This window comes from Alosa alosa, chromosome 5, assembly GCF_017589495.1.
Source record: "Alosa alosa isolate M-15738 ecotype Scorff River chromosome 5, AALO_Geno_1.1, whole genome shotgun sequence".
NCBI classification, from domain to species: domain Eukaryota; kingdom Metazoa; phylum Chordata; class Actinopteri; order Clupeiformes; family Clupeidae; genus Alosa; species Alosa alosa.
In genome coordinates this window covers 7193972-7214844 of record NC_063193.1, presented here as the reverse complement: position 1 = coordinate 7214844, position 20873 = coordinate 7193972, and the positions used below count along the sequence as shown (strand labels likewise).

General features: G+C 45.9%; 2 protein-coding genes across 5 annotated transcripts in view; one reads left to right on the top strand and one right to left on the bottom strand.

Annotated features, from left to right (window-relative positions):
* The window catches only part of nsmfb (NMDA receptor synaptonuclear signaling and neuronal migration factor b), a 32143-nt gene extending 19203 nt beyond the window's left edge, over positions 1 to 12940 (bottom strand). Inside the window, exons 1-7 of one of the 4 annotated variants that reach the window (XM_048244602.1) lie at positions 12725 to 12940; positions 12550 to 12621; positions 5039 to 5100; positions 3703 to 4554; positions 3120 to 3192; positions 2139 to 2144; positions 770 to 838 (exon numbers count right to left, since the gene is read on the bottom strand). In XM_048244602.1, coding sequence (XP_048100559.1) covers positions 770 to 838; positions 2139 to 2144; positions 3120 to 3192; positions 3703 to 4554; positions 5039 to 5100; positions 12550 to 12620 — 1133 coding nt within the window. In that variant the 5' untranslated portion in view covers position 12621; positions 12725 to 12940. The remainder of the gene's footprint in view (positions 1 to 769; positions 839 to 2138; positions 2145 to 3119; positions 3193 to 3702; positions 4555 to 5038; positions 5101 to 12549; positions 12622 to 12724) is intronic. The other 3 variants (XM_048244603.1, XM_048244604.1, XM_048244605.1) reach the window with 3 other exon arrangements.
* Positions 12941 to 19074: 6134 nt separating this feature from the next.
* Positions 19075 to 20550, top strand: LOC125294553 (leukotriene B4 receptor 1-like). Its single transcript, XM_048243398.1, has one exon. It carries the CDS (start codon positions 19075 to 19077, stop codon positions 20041 to 20043), a length of 969 nt encoding a protein of 322 aa, XP_048099355.1. The 3' UTR covers positions 20044 to 20550.
* Positions 20551 to 20873: the final 323 nt, after the last annotated feature.

Here is a 20873-nt window from a genome sequence, read left to right as displayed (position 1 = left end):
TTTTGAACACATTGTACTTTTATTATTATTACAGACCATGACGAGATCCACCCTGGGGCGGACCTGTCTGATGACGTCCTCAATTTGATGGGGTTCCGTCTCTGATAGTAATCAGCTGACTAATTGATCCCAATCAATGAGTCAAAGCCTAAGCTACATAAGTCTTTTTTGTCTGAATGCACTATACATGCAATCTGATGAAGGCCTTATAGGCCGAAACGTTATTGCTCATTAAAACGTTTTTGTTTCATAAACTCAGAGTGTGCGGCACTTTCCTTCTCCTACAACTGCCAATGTGACACTTCAGCACCAAAACACAGATGACTCTGTGCACACAAAACTCAGCCGGCAAACACAACTCCAGAGAGGGAGTAACCACCATCATCGGCAGGGACAGCCACTGAACAAAGTCACCACAACAACACAGCACAGGAAACCAGCTTGGAAGGAGAGGGGAGCTTTATGTGTGTGTGTGTGTGTGTGTGTGTGCTGCTGAGGGTGCATGTAGTGTGTGTGTGTGTGTGCGTGTGTGTATTCCTGTGTTTGTGTGTGTCTGCTTGTATGCTTGTGTGTGCAAGTGTGTGTGTGTGTGTGTGTGTGTGTGTGTGTGTTTCCTGGTGGTCATAAATGGTAGTTGTAAAGCTGTGTGTTAAAGCAAATTTTTATGTGTGTAAAAGAAAAAATGTGTATGGGGGGGAGGACATGAGGCGCAGCACACACACACACACACACACACACACACACACAGACACACACAGCGTCAGCATACCTCTCCATCAGCGTAGTAGCTTCCTGCTCTCTTTTTCTCCGCTTTCTCTCGGCAATGCCCCGGAAAGCCCTGCTGGGACGTGGCACACAGTTAAGAGGGCTACAGCCTCAGGGGATGTGGGGTGGGGTGGGGTGGGGCAGTGTGGGGGATTGGGGGACACGGTAAGTTTCCTTTTTTTAGGGGAGGGTCTAGTGAGGCACACACAAGAGGAACCAGGTGGTTTAGGAGACGAGGGAGACGCGCACATTAGGGTTAAAGCCACAACAGGTGTTTCTCACCAACCACGGACTGACCACACACGCACACACACACGCACGCACGCACGCACGCACGCACGCACGCACACACACACACACACACACTTTACACACACACATATTACTCACTGAGCCAGGTATTAGGGACAGTAGCTTGACGACAAACACAGACGGACCACAAAGTCACATTCCACGGGAGCAGGGTTGCGACGGCACAATGCTCGTGTGGGGGTGTAGGGTGTCTTGTGCCATCACAGGCACTGCCACTGAAATATCGCCTCTGACAGACTGACAAACGCAATTGTCTTCACCACTGACAGCTGTTGTCAGGGATACAGTTATGTCCTAAAGATATGGGCTTTAATCACTGACAGGCTGATGGGTTCTTTTTGTTTTTTTAAATGTGAGTCTTAATGGAAGTTTAGGTGTGTGTGTGTGTGTGTGTGTGTGTGTGTGTGTGTGTGTGTGCGTGCGCGTGCGTGCGTGCGTGCGTGCGTGCGTGGGTGGGTGTAAGTGTGTGTGGGAGTGTGATTGTAAGTATTTAATGATTAAATCAAACTCACTCAATATTCTCTCCCTCCCCCTCTGCTGCCATGCTACATGCACTCCCACTCTAAACGGTTTGCTTTGCATTAAACCTTAACCGAAGATTCAAACGCTGAGGTTATTGTGCTGCATTTATCTCGGCTAAGCTAACCCATTACTGTCTAAGACACAGCTGTTCCAGAGCCAACACACACTCATAGAGATTCATAACAGAAATCTGCCAACACGTAAAACAAATGTCTTGATGTTTTACAGTTTAAATTTTAAAATAAAAGAAGAGAAGAGAATTTTAAAATGTTGCTCACTCTGACAATCCTACCAAAAAAAAAATGGTCAATTTCACTGGTACTTGTGACTATGTGACAATAAAGTTCTATCCTACAATCTGGGAATTTTGAGCTGCATAATAAAGTGATAACTTCAAACACTCTGACCAACGCAGGGGAAGGCTTAGGACAGGAGACGGCGGCAAACACAGGCTGATACAGAGGTCAGGAGACTGGAGGGTGGGCTGGGCAGTGGACCGGCAGGTGTGAAATGGTGTGTACTTTAAAAGGGTTACTCACGATATACTTCAGGTCCAAGAGAAAGGGTGCAGACAGAGGAGGGGGGGAGGAAGGAAAGAGAGAGACAGGAGTTAGAAATTGAGGACAAAAGAAGTTTGAGGATACAAGAGAACCTGATGCTCACATATCAATGAACAGGGTTTATCATTCAGGAAGTGTTTCCTCAGAACACCAGCAGACGAACAAGACGCTGACCACACACACACATAAGGAGTTAAGCTGCAGCACGCCTGCATCTCGCCTGCAGCACGCCTCAAGACCAAGACTGGACCGAGCCAAGGTGTGTCACGGTGACAAAGCTCTAAATGAAGGGGTGTGAGAGCATGGGCGTCAGGATGGAGGAGGAGGGTGGGTGGAGGGATGCGAGACTGTGACACACGCTGAGACACAAAGATACAGAACGGGTGTCAAATTTGGAAGAGCCGGAGAGAGTGTGGGAGGTAGGGCCTCCGACCGCGAAATCAGAGAGTTGGAGAGAGAGAAACAGAAAGAAAGAGAGAAAGAAAGAAAAGAAAAGAGATGGAGGAAGGATGACGAGGGAGAGGAGGAGAGGCAGACTGTGCGAGGCGCCCTCGGTGAGGAGGCGGAGGCCTGTGTAGTGCTGCGGGGTCGTTTAATTGCTACCTGACGAGAGACGAGTGCTAATTAACCAGTCAGAAGTGCAGACTCCTGGAGAAAGCACACAAGACAATGGAGCAGCCCTTCACTTCACAAGGGGGACCCGCTGTGCCTCTCAACACTTTCCGCTCATCAACGCGGGTCGTGACCCAACACCCCCCGCCTCCGATCCTCACCCCCCCCAACCCACGCCCTCCGAACCCCCTTATCAACACTTAGCACTCATGAACGCGGGTCGTGACCCAACCCCCCTGCCGCTCTCCGGTCCTCACCCTCCGCCTCAGCCACCCGACCCACGCCTCCGACCCGACTCCGACATATATAAAACCATGTGAGAATGTTTTCGCTCCTCCCCATACTCACGCCTGCATGGTAGTGGTGGCCGTTTGGAAGCTGAACATGTTCTCCTTGGGGAACCAGTTGTTGGCGTTGTCCTCTAAAATGACAGGAAACAGAAAAAGTACATTATATTTGGTAATGTTGTTTGGCACCAGAGAGACACATTTTGTACCCATTTGCAGTGCATCAGTAAGAAGAGAAGTGAATGACCAATGTGCTAATGGACCCGCTATGAAAAACATTTCCCTTTACATCATCTCTATGATCTCTATGACCTACCTCGGCTTGCACATGTTTTAATGAAAAGTGAATCATACTGTCAAGACGTAAGAAAGAGGTATGCTCCTCCGTGCAGATCATTGATGGGCGGTCACAATTATTGGGAGGCACATGACCCCCCTCACACACACACACACACACACACATGCCGCGTCGATGGCACGATTGTCGTCACGCGGCATGTGTGTGGGACACAGACGCAGGACTTTACTCGGACTCTCAGACTAACTTTGGGCGCACCTATTTTCACCGTCTGGAGACACAACTGGAGAGTGCAGCCGCTGAGCGGAAGTCCTTGAGTTGTGAGATGCAGGTGTTTCGCTCTCACCTCTGTCGTCCATGCAGGTGCGGTCCTCGCTGTAGCCCCTCTCCAGCTTCTTGCGGTGGCGTCCGGTGTCCCCCCGCGGCGAGGTGTCTAGGTCCAGCGAGCGCTGGCTGCGGCAGGGCGGCCGGATGCACGCCGTCACGCAGTCGGGGCTGCAGTCCTCGCGCGAGCCTCCCCGCCGGCCGCTCCACTCGCGGATGTTGTGGGCACTCCTTGAGCTCTGCAGGGGCTGGCCCGGGTTGGCATGCTGCTGCTGCTGCTGCTGCTGCCCGTGGCCATTGCCTCCGCGGTGGTGCCCACTGCTGCTGCTGCCGCCGCCACGGTGATGACCGCGCAGCGCCGCAGGCTGACCAATCCCCGGCTGCGGCTGGTGGCACGAGGTCGTTGTGGTCATGGCGTGGCCCTGCGCGGGCTTCAGCACGTCCAGCTCCAGGCTCTCCTCGCTCCCGCGGCCCCCCAGCATGCCTCCCTCGCGGGTGATGGTGTAGACGCGCGCCGGCTTGTGCGGTCCCTCCGCTGCTGCGCTGCCCCTGCCCCCGCCGCCGGCCAGTGCCTGTGGAGGCGGTGGCTGGGAGTCACTCTCGGAGGAGAAGCTGCGCTCCACCGACAGGTGGCGCTTGGAGGACAACGAGCAGGTATTACCGGTACCGGTGCCGCCACTGGTGGTGTTGCCGCCTGCCGTGGTGGTGGTGGAGGTGGTGGTGTTAGGTAGAGCCAGGTGGTTGGGCTGAGCTTGGCTGGGCTTGGCAGGTGGAGTTGTAGCACACGCGTAAGGGTGAAGGTTATTATTGTGCAGCCTGCTTAAGTCTGGTGAGTCCGTATCTTGGCCAATGAATGTGTCAGACAGCAGGTGCGCTAAGGAAAGGAAACAGTGAGGGGAAGGAGAAAGAGATACAAAGAGAGAGAGAGAGAGAGAGAGAGAGAGAGAGAGAGAGAGAGAGAAAAAGAGAGAGAGAGAGAGAGTTTTTATAGCAATATTGTCTTCTGAGATCAGCACCTTGGCAACAGTTGGGCTAACATCAGGGAGCCAATGAAGCTCTCTAATAAATGGGAGTGGAAGTGGAGTGTTGGAAATAAAAAAGCTCAGATCACAGAGAAGATGGCAGACAAATGGAGAGGATGGAGAGACAGGCAGAGTCTGCACAGATGGGCTTACACCAGGATCGCTCTAGTAACCACCATCTGACTCCCAAACAGACCACTCATAGCACACACTGTACCGTATGAACAGATATTGACTGGACTGTTAAAAGCTATCAGAACAGGCTTTCTGTACTTACATGTCCAATGTCAACATGATGGGGGTGCAGATGGCAAGGCTAACGCTAAGCTCACATACCTGATCCGTTGCGGCTCTCTGGGTGGTTCTGAGACAGGTACTCTCCAAATGCTCGGGCTGCTCTGCAGAAAGTAGGGAACAGAACAGGCATCAGCAGGTGCTGCCAAACAACCACCTCTGTTCTCAGTTGAGATATTTTACCCTCCATCTGTAGGCATATTTCACCAAGCACACCGTATGTGTCTGTCTCACTCTGTTCTCCACCATCTCCCTCTCAATCTCTCCTTTCCTCTCCTCCTCCTCCCCTTCTGTCCTCCTTCTCTCTCTCTCTCTCTCTCTCTCTCTCTCTCTCTCACTCTTCCACCTCCTCCCTCTCTCCTCTCTCTGGTCCACTTCCTCCCTCTCCCTGTCCACTACCTCCTCCCTCTTTTCCACCCCATTGTATACATCCACATGACATGCAATGGGCTGTGGGATTTTCTAATCTAAAGGTATACAGAGCAGTAAAGTGAATAATGGACAATGCAGGTGCAAGCACCAACACTGATTTCCCAGTGGTTTTTATAGCAGGCTAATACTTTTACAGTATATGCACACACACACACACACACACACACACACACACACACACACACACACACACACACACACACACACACACACACACACCAGGCACAATTGTGGCACAGTGTCGGAGGAGGAAAGGCATTGGGGGATCAGTGGAAGATGGGTCTCCTGGGTGAGAATTCAACAGCAGCAAATCACTTCTCTGCCCTGCGGGGTATCTGGGAGGGGGAGGGGGTGGGGGTGGTGAATGGAAGGACCGCTGTGTCCACTGGTTTTGTCCTTGTGAAAATAGAACTGCTCTTTCATGTTCCCTTCTTAATCGTGTCCTTGTCCCACTTAAAATCTCCGTGCCGACACTGTGTGCTCTAACCAGATGCAAATCAGAGCACTAAATTCAGCTCGCTCGGAGGACCCCGTTTGGTGTGTGCAGGCAGCAAGTTTGTTTATTTGTTTGTTTGTTTGTTTACTTTTAATGTAACTGTAACTGTCACTGACACTGATTAGTTTGGAGGAGTTTAATTTGGGAAGGACCATTAAGAAGCACTTACAGTCTAACAAGGTTGTTTCACTGTCTATAAACATAATTATCTGTGACATTCGTTTTCTATTTCTGCACACACCAGGAGCAAATAACACTTACAGACATTAAACGTAAAACACGCAGACATCAAACGCAGTGTGGGTTTGTTTATTTGGAATTTATTTACAACCGTGCATAGACTATGAATATGTCCAATATCTGAGAAGCAAAAAAAAAAATCCATTTTGCTAAATCATAAACTGACGCCTGCTCTCAACAACCGTTTTTCTTCTGTGTTTATTTGGCTTTGATAATATCTAATGGAAAAATAATTGCTTTTGTGTTTGGCACGGTGCTCTACCAAACAACCGTGTAAACAGAGTGAGAAGAACCACAACAACTAGTTTTGCTGGCCGGCTTCATCACCACAGCACCACCTGGCCACGTGCGCCTCCATGTGAGACCACCAGTGAGCATTTACACTCATCTGGACTCATCTGGGAAAAGAGAGAGAGAGAGAGAGAGAGAGAGAGAGAGAGAGAGGCTGAACAACTCCACTCCCCCTTATTCTCCCTGTAACCCACGGAGACACACAGACCTATAATCATGGCCAAACAGCCGCTGTGCATCCCTGGGGGAACGCAGAGAAATGGGATTGGAGTGTCGGTGGATCCACGCAAACCCCTCTCCCCCTCTCTCTCTCTCTCTCTCTCTCTCTCTCTCTCTCTCTCTCTCTCTTTCTCTCTCCCCGCAAACTACACTCTCAATAATTAAACACGAGGCTGCACGTGCACCACTCCCACGGAGGGAAAAAAAGTAAAGAGAGTGGAGAGAAAAAAATAACTATAAACACTCACAATCATAGAGCCTCATAGACACACACACACACACACACACACACACACACACACACACACACACACACAGATGGAGAGTGAGTGGAGTGAAGAAGAAGATGGGAGGGGGCAGTACAGGGGGAGACATGGGATGAGAGGAAAACAGAGGAGAAAAAAGGGGGGAAGCAGGAAGAGAGTAGAGATAGAGAGAGAGAGAAATGAAGGGATAAGTGGAGAAGATCCGCTCCATTATATCCCAGAAGTTTGGGGAGATGCGTGCTTAAAAGCAGCAGTGCTGTGTGAGCCACAGAGGAACCAAAGGCAGCGGTACACACAGTCAAAGCTACGCCACAGCCTCAAACAACCCCATATCACACAGGGCCCAGCGCAGACAATTTACTGTTCCCTGATGGCTACGGGAACGCGGGGCTTATGTTTCCCAATTTTACGGCGCTAATCTCCGTTTGACATTCCTAATCTTCCCTCGGCCACCCTCATCATGCCGAGTCCCACCGGTGTCCGAGGCCCCAGTCCTGCCGCGGTCCGCGCTCCACACTCACTTCCACGGCACTTTGCTGAGTCAATTACCTCAGCGTTCGCACCAGGCACATTTTTTTGTGTGTGTTTAATGAAGAAACAGTGAAGTTTGATTAAACGCAACAAAAAGCTACTCAGTCAGGGAAAATTAAAACATGAATAAAACATGGGCAAGGAGAGGAGCGGTGAGATGTGAGCTCTCTCTCTCTCTCACACACACACACACACACACACACACACACACACACACACACACACACACACACACACACACACACACAGTCCCTGTCCTGTCTACTACAGTAATCTGAAGTTGTGGTTGGCATTTTTTGCATCAGGGAGCCTCACACATGTTTTCAGCCACGTGACAGAGCGATGAGGGTGCGGGGTGGTGGTGGTGGTGGTGGTGGTGGGCAGAGGACAGGAAAACGGAGGAGAGGAGGAAGACTGGGAACACAGCGAAAGGGGGGAGGGGGGGATGCATGGCGCACAACACCAAAAATAGAAGATAAGGGCAGAGGAAGAAGAAAGAGAAGAGGGGATAACGAGGAGAGGAGAACCTGATCGCATCGGAATGAACGTGGAGGAGGAAGGAAGAGAGAGAGAGAGAGAGCGATAAAGAGAGAGTGACAGAGAGAGAGAGAGTGACGGAGAGAGAGTGTGCTTTTCACAGTTCTGTGACATTAAGACTGCATTCAATAGCTTAATGCATAGCACAGTAAGCGAGGTGTAGATGCTCAGATTCTATCGAAGAGCCACACCGCGCCTGGGGACAGTCCTCCTTGACAGCCGAGCCACAATGGAGACATATGCTGCACGCGCCGCAGAGCCAGTAAATACACACATGGAATGGAACAGGAAGCTCAGCCATGGACATGGCCTGCAGCCCTTCATGTACTGTTCCCACCAGTGCAACAGCTCCATGTTCCCACCAGTGCAACAGCTCCACTTCTTTGTGACCCATTTTTCCCCACCTCCATTGTGTGATTGTCTGCACTGGCACCGTGCATCTCGGTGACATGAAAAGTCGGGCTGTGGCGTGTGGTGTGGTCCTCTTACTTTGGGAAGGAGGTCATCATGAGCCCTATCTGCTGGGGCTCTGGGAGGAGAGCAAGCATCCACCACCACATGACCTGTTTCTCAATCTATGACACTCTCACAGGCACCCTCTTTAAGCCTCCATTTTCCTCCCCGACGTGCACTGCTTACTTTCTCATGGCTGGTCCAAGACTAACAGGCAGGCCACGTTTCTACTTTTTTCACCCCTTCAATCAAGACAGCTCCACGTTGCTGTCATCGCCGCTCTGGGGAATTAATGTCAGCTCAGCCGCTTGACACATCCTGGGTCACAACACCCACCGCTCTGGAGCCTTGTTCCCTCTCCATCTGAGGCATCCACCCCCCGCTGTTCCCCTATTACCATCCACTCTCACTCGGTGCTCCACATGGAGAGACACACAGCCACAGACAGCTCCCCAAACGCCAGTAGCAGCCCTCACACCCAGGCACAGTCAGTCCTTATGCGGGTACCAGTGTTTGTGTGACGAGTGTCTTCCTGATTGTTTCATTAAACATTATCATGTTTAGTCTTTAGGCTATATGCACACTATTTAATTTCCATTTCTGCCACCCAACCCCCCCAACCCCCTTGCCACAGAGCTGTGGTCGGGTCTCAAGCGCCCAAGTGAGCCCTGACATGGTGCACACAGAGGCACCGGCAGTGCCATTAATTACACGGCTCATCACAAACACCCGGCACTCTCCGGCACGGCTGGCAAGCCGCAGCCGGTAATTAGAGCCCTTACAATGAGCCCAATAACCCAGCACAGCTACCAAGAGAGATAGGGAGAGAGAGAGAATGAGGGAGAGAGAAAGGGAAGGAGAGAGGGAGAGAGAGAAGGAGAGTGGAGGAAGAGAGAGGGAGCGAGAGAGAGAGGGAGTGAAAAGGAGAGGGAAGAAGAGAGAAACACAGTGGGAAAATGGGGAAAGACAGAGGGAGAAAGAGAGGAAGAGAGGGAGGGAAGGAGGGAGGAAGCGAAGGCATTTAGAAGAACACATCCTCCGCTTGACGCAGTGGGACAGAGGGGCCACACTGACGAGCATCAATTACACGACTGCCGTGGACTTACTGTCCTGGTTTCACAGCACTCGTGCTTGTGAGCAGGGAGACAGTGAACTCAGGTGAAAATTCTATCTCCAAACAACACCATCAAGTAAATCAATGAGTCTCACTTCCCTGAGACCTGGACTAGTCTCATCTCGATCTCACTGTAGGCCAACAATAAGGACCATGTTCTTTCTTGTCTGTCTATTAAAGCAAATGTATTTATACAATGAATGCTGTATCCTCACTGATTATTCTGGACCTGGTGTGGTAGTCCAATGTGAAGACCAATTGTCAGACACTAGCTGCAAGCACTTCAGATCGAACAATATGCTACCAGCGTGCTGATGAAAGTATCCTGGCATGTGGAAACATAACTTGTATATTCGGCGTATAGTGGTGTATTTTGAGTTCATCTTATTATTATTATATCCACACTTTTGAATGTACTGTACACTATTTAAAGTATATTCTATTTCTGTATGAAAATCAAATATGAAATGATAAGACAAGAGAAAGACAGAAAAGTGTGTGTTCAAGTCAAAGTCCTCGCAAACAATGAAGCTGTCTGGATGTTTGGCGTATAATTGAGCGGCTCTGCCCCAGGGACTGTCACTCTGTGCAGTGAGTTAGCATTTTTAATTGCACCAGGCTCCCTCGCGGAGTGTATGCTGAATGCTATCGTGCTAGAATAGGTCATTATCTCCATAGAGAAACTCAGGTGATTTTAAATACATCCACAGCGCACAAGCAAAACCATGAAGTATCATAAGGAAGAGATTATCTATAACTTAAGTGTGTTAAACTAGGTTGCAGTTTTCAAAAAAAAGATCCTTCTGAATCTCTTCCCTGCGTCTGTTTAGTGGTACACCTAAGTTACATTAGCACAAGATAAGTGGCCCAAAATGTCTTTCTAGTTATTATGGTATCTTGGTGATCCAGTCATCCACCAAGTGGGGTCACTGGCACCAGAGGCTCCCACCACGAGATGCCAACGACCTGCGGCGGGTCTCTGCCAACAGCCAGCCGGCTGAGCCGATGAATAATAGACAAACAGAGGATGAATAAATGATCGCATCCGTCTGCAGGCTTAGCATGTTGCTCCGGGCCTCTCTGCGTGAAAGCACAGGTCAACACAGCCAAAGGGCCAATAAGCTGCCCGTGGGCTAGCTGGGTGGGCTGACTCAATAACTTGCGGCGTCATCGTGGCCACAAATGATCACCGCTTCTGTTTTCCAGCATCCATCCAACAATGTGACTGACCGTAACTGCACAGTGATTGCTTGGCACCTTCTGATGTGATAATTGTCACATGTGAATAATTGACTAGTGCAGTCCATCACCTGCGGCGGCACCCATTCTCCGGGGTAGCAAGGCCTGTTAATCCTCTCATTCATGCAGTCAGACAGTCAGAGAGGAGTCAGCAGAGAAAACTGTAACTGATCCAGGGAGAGATATATGAGGCCTACGCATGACATCACTGTGCGTTATGAGAGTAACGTGGGGGTTTAGTGGCTCAGTAATCGCAGCCTATCAAGACTGAGCTGACCAGTATTGTGTCTGTGATTACATGGCCACAGAGTGTTTTAGTGGCTCTCGCGGTTGCATTACCATTTTAAAGTGTTCATTTCACCTAAGAGGTGAGCTAAACTCCTGATCCTCTTCACAGTACTCGTAATCGCTCGCCACCACACAAGGATAGAGTAACCCCTGGACTACATAGGTGCAGCATGTGTGTGTGTGTGTGTGTGTGTGTGTGTGTGTGTGTGTGTGTGTGTGTGTGTGTGAGTGAAAGACTGAGAACTGAAGACCTTAAAGAATGAGCTGATGTGTTAAACATTGTGCAAATGACTGAGAATATTACTATAAATGCCATGCAGTGGGGATGCTTCATCCTAACAAAGGGCTTTGACACCAGGAGCATACTGTATACTTAGAGATCATAACATAGCCTACTCTCTACAGAAAAATCAGATTCCTTCCAGGGTTCTGTGACTGATACGCACTGCTCTCACCATGATCTATGAAAAGGTGGCACCCTGGCACCAACAAGATTGCCTGAGGTGAATCATTCTGAAATGAACACTAACATAAGCAAAAAGAATGGTGGTGGGGCACAGTGGCTCTGGTTTTTGGCCGACTCCTCTCAGACAAAACCATACTACTGCAATAAAATGTACAAAAGCACAATGTGGACCATCTTTTCTTTTTTTTGTATTTGCATATACTGTATGCAATTGATTGATTATACACTGTTACAGAACATTAACCTGAGACTGGTCTGAACATATTCATACTGTAATTGTCAAGTGAGATCATAGGATATGCAGTGTAGGCTAATTCCATGTTAATATTTTCTTTTCATTTTTAGGAGATTTTGCAAACCCATTAGAACATTATTGTACCATTTCACCCTTATCCAGTTGGAGTGTTATTAAACAAAAAACCTTACTGATGAGCTTTCTTCCCATTCAGCAATTCTCTGAATATGGTGTTATTTTCTTTTCAGATATACAGTATGTATGTATTGCATTCTAGGCCTATACATGCATATGACTCTGTGAAATCAAATGTACACACAGCAGACCTAGAAGATTTTCTTTGCACAATATGCAATCATGCGTTGTACAATAAATTAGAAAGCATTGCTTTGCTGACTGGCTCACATTTCCAATTTAGTTACTGTTCAGATGCAATCTATCATATGTAATCACATCCCATCTACTTTTATGGGCATCTCAGTGTTTTAATATTTGTGAAATTATATTTGCAGACAGTAGCCTAGAGGCTGCAGAGTGTTTTATATTCACAACAAAAATAACCGAAGACAATAGCTAACATATCACGTTTAATTAGCAGGCTAAGCAAGGTAAAAATAGTTAATAAACTGTATCCGTCTACTTATTTCTATCTGTCTACTGGAGCTTCATATAGATTCGCTCTCATCTCGATAGCCTGCCGCACTTCTGCTGGCACACGGCAAGAAGCACTGCACTCTCCGACTCACCTAACTTTTGCGGCAACAGAAGAAATCGCATCGTTCCTTAAATTCTTCCTCTTGGACACGGCAGTTCCCATGCTGCGTGGAAACAAAAGGAGAAGAACTCATTCCACTGATTTGTTAACCGAAAACATGACAATAAATTCGTTAAGCTCGATAAGAGACAGAATGCAAAACAAACCTCCGCGCCTAGAGGATGTAAAACGCCTCTTTTCCTTCTCCCTTAAAAGTAGGTTGCTTGTGATATCACTTGAATTTGTCAAATTCCTCCTTTATTCCGCATTTCATACTTTCCAAGAGATGTAGCCTACTCCCGTCGTGATAGGCGTTCTCGCACGACTGTGTGATGCGAGCCCACCAGCTAACTGAGATTCCTATGAAGAGATGCTGAAGTACTTCAGTGAGATGCTCTCTCTCTTCCTCTCGCTCAACTCTATGCTCCCTCCCCCCTCATTGATCCATGCACAGCGACAGGGACAGGAAGGAAACCAGCACCATAAAAGGAATGATGTCCAGCTGCGATGTGATGTCCACTTTGAATGTGTTTAGAAAGGATTCCAGAGAGAGATGGACTATGTTGGAAATGTGATATTTTAGGCCTTAGTATTTGTGTGCTGAACGCATTTGAACCTATGAACCCACTGTATGACAAATTGAGCTTATTCATTTTTATTTTATTAAAAATGCGTTACATTATTGTATTTGAACAATCTTCCCTCTCATTGTGTCTAGAGTCAATAACAAATCTGGCCAACCATTAGGCCTATATTGCGCACCAGTTGATATATATTTAACTTCTCTCCTAAGTTTCAGTGTACACCAATACCAATAAAACAGACTATTCTCGAAGGACCAGGCTCTTACTTACCGTCTTTGTGTACCTTGTAGTTACCCAGCAGCACACTGTCAATCTGCATAATTACACTTCTAATTTAACCGAGCTGGTTCAAGCCAGGTTCATGCTTGCTGTTATACTCTACCCAGGCCCAAATCACAAAGAAACTAGTTTTCTCTCATACCACATCAGCATTTCATAAATGATTACATTTTTGTTTTGTGCCAGTTCTGCTTCATGTATGAAAAGGATGTATGGTATTAAAAGAATGGAATAGGCTTTGCTAAATGGTAGGCTGTACTAAATGTTTTTTTTTTAAATGAAAGCATTCTTCCAAATGCAACTATCCTATGAAGATACTGGGAAACAGATATTGTTCAAGGATCAAGGATTGGATAGTAACGGTGACACTCTGAACAACTGAATAAAGGATGTTACTGATTACCTGCCAGAAACTTTGGCACAGGAGAAGACTTCTCTTTCAAGTACTGTATGACTCTGTGGTTCATCCTAACACTCGACATTTATGAAAAGACACAGACCCTTGTTGCAAAAAAAAAAACTGCTACAAAAAGATTTCATTGCCACATGTACCCTACAGTACCTGTATGTTGCCCACATTTACAAATGACAATAGATGGGTTTGCATGGCAAGCACTCTGGCAATTAGAATCAGAATTACTGTATTATACATGTCATCTGAACACATCATAAGACCAGTGTCTCATGTAAATATGTATGAAAACATGTGCATGTAAATAAATAAATAACAGACTTGAGTCAGTGGATGACAATGATTTATATATATAAGTATAAGTATATATACTCTTTTGATACTGTGAGGGAAATTTGGTCTCTGCATTTATCCCAATCCGTGAATTAGTGAAACACACTCGTCACACAGTGAACACACAGTGAGGTGAAGCACACACTAATCCCGGCGCAGTGAGCTGCCTGCTACAGTGGCGCAGCAGTGAGGGGTTAGGTTACAAGTCTGAAGCGCTAACCGGTAGGCCACGGGCTGTCTGATTTTTCAGTCTTGATAGTCCTTAAACTAAACATTTCTGTCACAGAGCAGAAGTACCTTTAGAAATATTTGACTCAAGTTCAAGTGTAAATGGGTCTGTGTTCATCAGGCAGGTCCTGGCACAGCTACAGTAAGAGAGACAGAAAAGAGAGAGAGAAATGAGAGAGCGAGAGAGAGAGAGAGAGAGAGAAAGAACAGACTGACAGACAGACAGACAGACAGACAGCAGAACAGAGAGGAGTGCACTTTACAGGATGTTTGAAACAGTCATATCTGACACTTGAAGGAGGATACAAAAGGGCTGCCATGAAGTTGTACCATAAACACAACGACTGCTTTGGGAGACTGGTGGACTTGTACCATACAGTAACACATTGACTGCTTTGGAAGACTGGTGGACTTTGCATGCTATGAAGATGAGAGGGAAAGTTAAAAGGACTACTTGTTAGCCTGTTTGTGTGTGAAGACTTTGACTAGAGAGCCAAGAGGAGCATGGACATGTGCCTTTTCAGCTGTGTCAGAGCAGAGGCCTTAAGACCAGGAGACTTTGGAGACCTTGGTAAATAATGGATAGTGAGTGTGTGTGTGTGTGTGTGTGTGTGTGTGTGTGTGTGTGTGTGTGTGTGTGTGTGTGTGTGTGTGTGTGTGTGTGTGTGTGTGTGTGTGTGTGTGTGTGTGTGTTTGTGTGTGTGTGTAAATCCCTCTCTGCCCCTTCACTTCGAAGGTAGGCGGTTGGCATGCTTGACCTGCCTGCTCTGCTGAATTCAACTAAAATGCAAACGCACATATAAAACTCCAAAGCCAACACAGAGCTAGATACTGTATTGCAACAATGTTGTTTTTATATATACAGTATATTAACACTGAAGGCTACAGTTCTGCAACTCATAATACAATTATTGCTGATTATATTATAGTGTGAGTCTTCAATAACTACCAGAAATTATGAAACTATTGGAAAGAATGTGTATCATGTATTTCAACAGTCGAGTGCAGATCTTTCTATGGCTTGCAAGTGGAGAGCGGCAACAGATGCTTGTCCTTTTCTACAAACAGCCATGTCCGTAAGCAGCACACAGTTCCTTACCAAAGGAGCACATTAAAGAGTGTGCCCTCTGACGTTGTGAAAACGCATGTGGCAACGCATTAGGCAAAGGCTGCCTGAGTCACATGCAAACCCACAGGCACAAAGACACACACACACACACACACACACCTACACACATGCAGATTCACATTGACACACACATGCCCTACTGAGTTTACACATATGCAATTTTAAATCAGCACAAAAAAAATACAAATGAACATATAGGTGCACATATAGAAATCTACACCTACACACACACACCTACACACACACACACACACACACACACACACACACACACACACACACACACACACACACACACACACACACACACACAGGAGCATAAGCACAAACACTCTCACACGCTGGCACGTGCAGCCAGTGAGGCAGCAGCAGCAGCAGTAGCGACAGCTACAACAAGCGCGCTGACAAATTGACTGTATGAATTTTTAAAAGTAGCCATCTGTGTGCGCCACCGCCACGGCACGCATGCCCAGCCTCGCTCACTGTTGGCTAACATCACACAACAGCACGGCACTACTAAACACAGTCTCGGAAGTGGAACAAGGCACTCTTTTTTGCATGTTCTGTGTGTATGTGTGTTTATACTGTATGCAGACATGGGCAGTATTTTAATTATATGTATTTTAAGAACGTATTTGCGGTAATTACTTTAACATATTTTATCATTTGTATTTTGCAGGATTGGAACAAATCTATTGTAGTATTTAGAGTATTTCAAATACTTAGATAATAAAATAAATAATAATACTTAAAATACTTTTTCACTCAGTTAAATATACTACCTATAACCATGACAATAAGCTATGCTTATCATAGTCCGGGAGCCAAATCTTGGTGAACCTGGTTTTGTCGGTTATTTTTTTTTTTTTGCTGTTGTCTAGGGGTTACTCCATAAGAATAGGGCGGGTGCTTGACGATATCCCTTGGCCAATTCCCTATATTCAGCTCTAAAATGAACTTAAGTAGCGATTTGTCTAAAAAAATACTAATTTCATTACAGTTTGGAAGGACAGCATAAAATGTAAACCCATGTTTCCTATTTCTTGCAGTAGTATGCCGCATTGTGACCAACTTAAGTGTTAGATCCAACTTTTCTCTTTTACGATCCCCTCTGGACATGTCTGAAGTTGGAAAAAATCAAAGAAAAGTCAACTGAGAGAGCCAAATTGGCCAACCTGGGTTATTCACCCAATTTGTTTTGTTTGTGCAGCCAATTTTATGTCATCCTGTAGACAACTTAAAAGTATTATATTTTTTTTTGTTTTGTTTTATCATCCCCTTAGAACATTGAAAGTTGATTTTTTTTTAAAAGTAACTAACTTCAGGAGCTTGAATTGGCAGGTGTGTCAAGTGCTACAAGACTAAAATTTGAAAACGACACAGATAAAATACTGAGGGAGAACATTAGGACATGGGCCCCATGACCTTGAGTACCTAATAGCTGATGTTCATTCTCACTACAGGACAGTATTAAAACCACTTAATGGATCTGACATGAGGATTTATGCAAGGGATAACATCTGCGAGTATGCAGAAATAATGGGTAATCACTGTTGCGAAGCCTGCTTCTTGTCAGTTCAATCATCGTTTACATTGATATTACATTGATTTTTTTACCAGATCTACTTCATAGGAGCCCCAGTGTACAGAATGAATAGCCCTCTGCTAGCCAATCAAAAAATAGTATTTCTAGTATTTTAGTCTGGTATCCAGGCTAGGAGAGCATGCCAAGACGCATGAAAGCGGATTAATAATCAGGGTTATTCCACCAAATACTGATTTCTGAACTTTTCGTAAGTTAAAGCATTAGTATTGTATTGTTCATAAATGAATATGAACTTGTTTTCTTTGCATTATTTGAGGTCTGAAAACACTGCATCTTTTTATTTTGACCATTTTCTATTTTCTACAAATAAATGTTCTAAATGACAATGTTTCTATTTAAAATTTGGGAGAAATAGTAGTTAAAATAAAACAAAACTGTTAATTTTACTCAAACACATACCTATGAATAGTTATACCTATGATGCAGTCTCATCTACCATGGTCAGTGTGTGTGTGTGTGTGTGTGTGTGTGCGTTTTTTTAAGAGTGTTTCCCAGTAAGGGACAGGAACTCAGCCACAGTGTCATTGGTGCTGCTCTTTACGGTAACACAACCAGCTTTCTTTTTCACCATGGTATGCTTGAGCTTCTTCACCAGTGTGCTGTGTGATACTGGCTTTAGTGTGCAGGGAGCGCTACTGTACAGTACATCCTGGTGGCCCATGCACAATGTCAGGGCAGAGCAGAGCATCAGCCTAAAGGGTGGAGAATCCTCCCGGGCCTCCAGTGGGTCCTGCACCTCTGTCTGCAACACCAGCCTGCTCCACTGCCAACAAATGAGTTATGAAGCTCGGGGCCACCCTCCCGCTGGAGAGCCTGCTGCTGCTTGTACTTTCGTTCTCAGAGCTGTGTACTTTTGACTTGAAGCACTACATAAATAAACTTACTATTATTACTACTACTATTAGATCTCTCATCTTGCTGTCAGCTTCAAAAAAATGACAAATCCAATAAAGGAAGTGAAGACGGTGAAGGCCTGTGTATTTGTCAATTGTGTGTGTCTCAATGTAAAAGTTGCCAGCCCTGCCGTTCTGTATGAGGGGTGCAGGCTGCACCTGCTCTGGCCAACTGACAGCTGTGCGATCCCATTCGTATGTGCAGGTTCCAACCTGCAAGGGCAGATGGCCTCACAGGCAAATAAGCCTGGACACTTGCACCTGTACCTGCAACAGCAGGTACTGCAGAGTACACAGCTCTCCTCCATTGAGCAGCTGGCACTGATGGCCCAGACATCCCACTGCCTCATCTGATTCATGTTCTCTGGACCGGGTTTTGTACTATCTAATCTAATGGAAAGAAATGGCTATTTTCAGTTTAGTCATACATTTTAGTATTAAGTAGATGTGATCATTTATACATTTGTACATAACATGTTCCTCATATAAACTAAAGAGAATTGAAGATTTTACAAGTACTCTATGTGTGCATAGTTATGGCATGCCAGTTGGTCTACAACTAGATGTTCCTAAAAAATACAAAATATTTGAAATTTGTGTAAATACCTTTTGTAATTGTGTTGAACATACCGGTATCATCAAAGCAAAGTAAACTTTTCATTAAAAGTCTTCCTTTACTTTACTGCCTCTACTTGATGAACAAACCCCAGTGTATTTGCAAACAAACTAAATAATCCTGTATTGTAGATCAAGACTTTGCATGCATTATCTACAGATGATATCCTGCTATATTTGACAGGTTGTAGATAAGAATGACAGAATGCACACATGTGTGGGTGGATTAAAAAGAACTGTGGTTGATTATGTGTACTGGCATGCACAAGAGTTTGGTTTTGAAGGGTAGCTTCTCAGGTCACAGTTGACAGGGTGTGGAAATGTTAAAGCGTATAGGGCAGGAAGTCTGCTCAAGTCTGCAAGTAGCTTCCTCCACCGGCTGCCCATATTGCACTTTATTGTCTCAGCGGTCTCGTGCCAGCAGTAGTCGTTTCCACCATGCAACAGCAGCAGCAGCAGCAGCTCAACATCTCCAACATGAACGCTACGGTGCAGGTCACGGTTGAGAACCAGGTGGCCAGTGCCCTGCTGGGCCTCTGTTTTGTCCTGGGGGTGCCTGGGAACCTGGTGGTGATAGAAGTCCTCAGACGCAAACTGGTGGGAGGGAGCTTCACACTCTGGCTGATGCTGAACCTGGCCGTGTCGGACCTGTTGACCCTGCTGACCCTGCCCGTGTGGATCCACACTCTGCAGCACGGCTGGAATTTGGGCTCGGTGGCCTGCAAGCTTCTGGCCCACATGGTGTACTGGAGCCTCTACACCAGCGTGCTGTGTGTCACTCTTCTTAGCGTGCAGCGCTACGTCCAGGTGCTCTACCCACAGCGCTGGGCCAAGGTCAAGGCCACGGGTCATCGGATTCTGCTGGCAATCGTATGGACTCTTGGAGGCCTGCTGTCATGTCATGCTCTGGTGCAAAGAGACATAGTATTGTGGAGGGATGGGTTGCTCCACTGCAGACCACACTACAGGTGGGATGGGGAGAAGGTAGCCACTCTCCTGCTGGAGAGCCTGCTGATGTTTGTGCTGCCGTTCTCCATCCTGGCCTCCCTGTACATCGCCCTGCACAGAAGAGTGAAGCAGACCGTTCGCTCAGGTCACAGAAGAATGAAGAAGCTAGTGTTCAGAATCATCATGGTTTTCTTCATCCTGTCCATTCCGATCCACCTCAACAATTTGTTGACCATTGGGGCAATTTCTTCAGGATCAAATAACTTCCTGCAGTTCACAAAGGTCACTGGGAATATCGCCGGGGCAGTGAGCTTCATCAACAGCTGTGTTAACCCCTACCTGTATGCTTTCTCCCACCGGACATTGCGGCGTCAGTCCATAGTCAGGTCACTCAATCAAAACAGTTCATCTGTACAGTCTTGCTCCCTCAATGTCAAGCAGACGGTGATTTTATCTTAGACAGACCACTATCTGATCTGATCTGATCTAATCAGATATCAGAGTTCAACAATACTTTTCTCCAGATGAAGATGTCCGCATGTAAGTCATGTTCAATCACTCACTGTCTTATAAAATCTGCAGAGTTTAGATTTATGGGCTGACTGATGCTGTGCACTGGAATATACAAGAGTCATGTGCAAAGTCTGTAAGGTTACTAAAATGTAATAGCTTATATATTACTAGCTACCCTGTTAAAATGAAATAATGGAACTTTTCAAAATAAGTCCAATTCATCAAAAATAATGTAACTGACTACATTTGTTTACTTTTGGTTGGCAGAAACAGACAAATAAAAAAATAAATGAGTAATGAGTATATAACTCCAAAATGAATCGAGCCTATATACTGTACATGGCCAAAAGATGGAAAACAAGAGAACAAATATATGTATTAATAAATGTTATCAATGTTATCAGAGTTCAACAATACTTTTCTCCAGATGAAGATGTCCGTGATGTAAGTCATGTTCAATCACTCACTGTCTTATAAAATCTGCAGAGTTTAGATTTATGGGCTGACTGATGCTGTGCACTGGAATATACAAGAGTCATGTGCAAAGTCTGTAAGGTTACTTAAATGTAATAGCTTATATATTACTAGCTACCCTGTTAAAATGAAATAATGGAACTTTTCAAAATAAGTCCAATTCATCAAAAATAATGTAACTGACTACATTTGTTTACTTTTGGTTGGCAGAAACAGACAAATAAAAAAATAAATGAGTAATGAGTATATAACTCCAAAATGAATCGAGCCTATATACTGTACATGGCCAAAAGATGGAAAAC

What these genes read in the sequence shown, in the direction of transcription:
- LOC125294553 (XM_048243398.1), top strand. Translation starts at nt 19,075, where the DNA reads ATGCAACAGCAGCAGCAGCAGCAGCTCAACATCTCCAACATGAACGCT.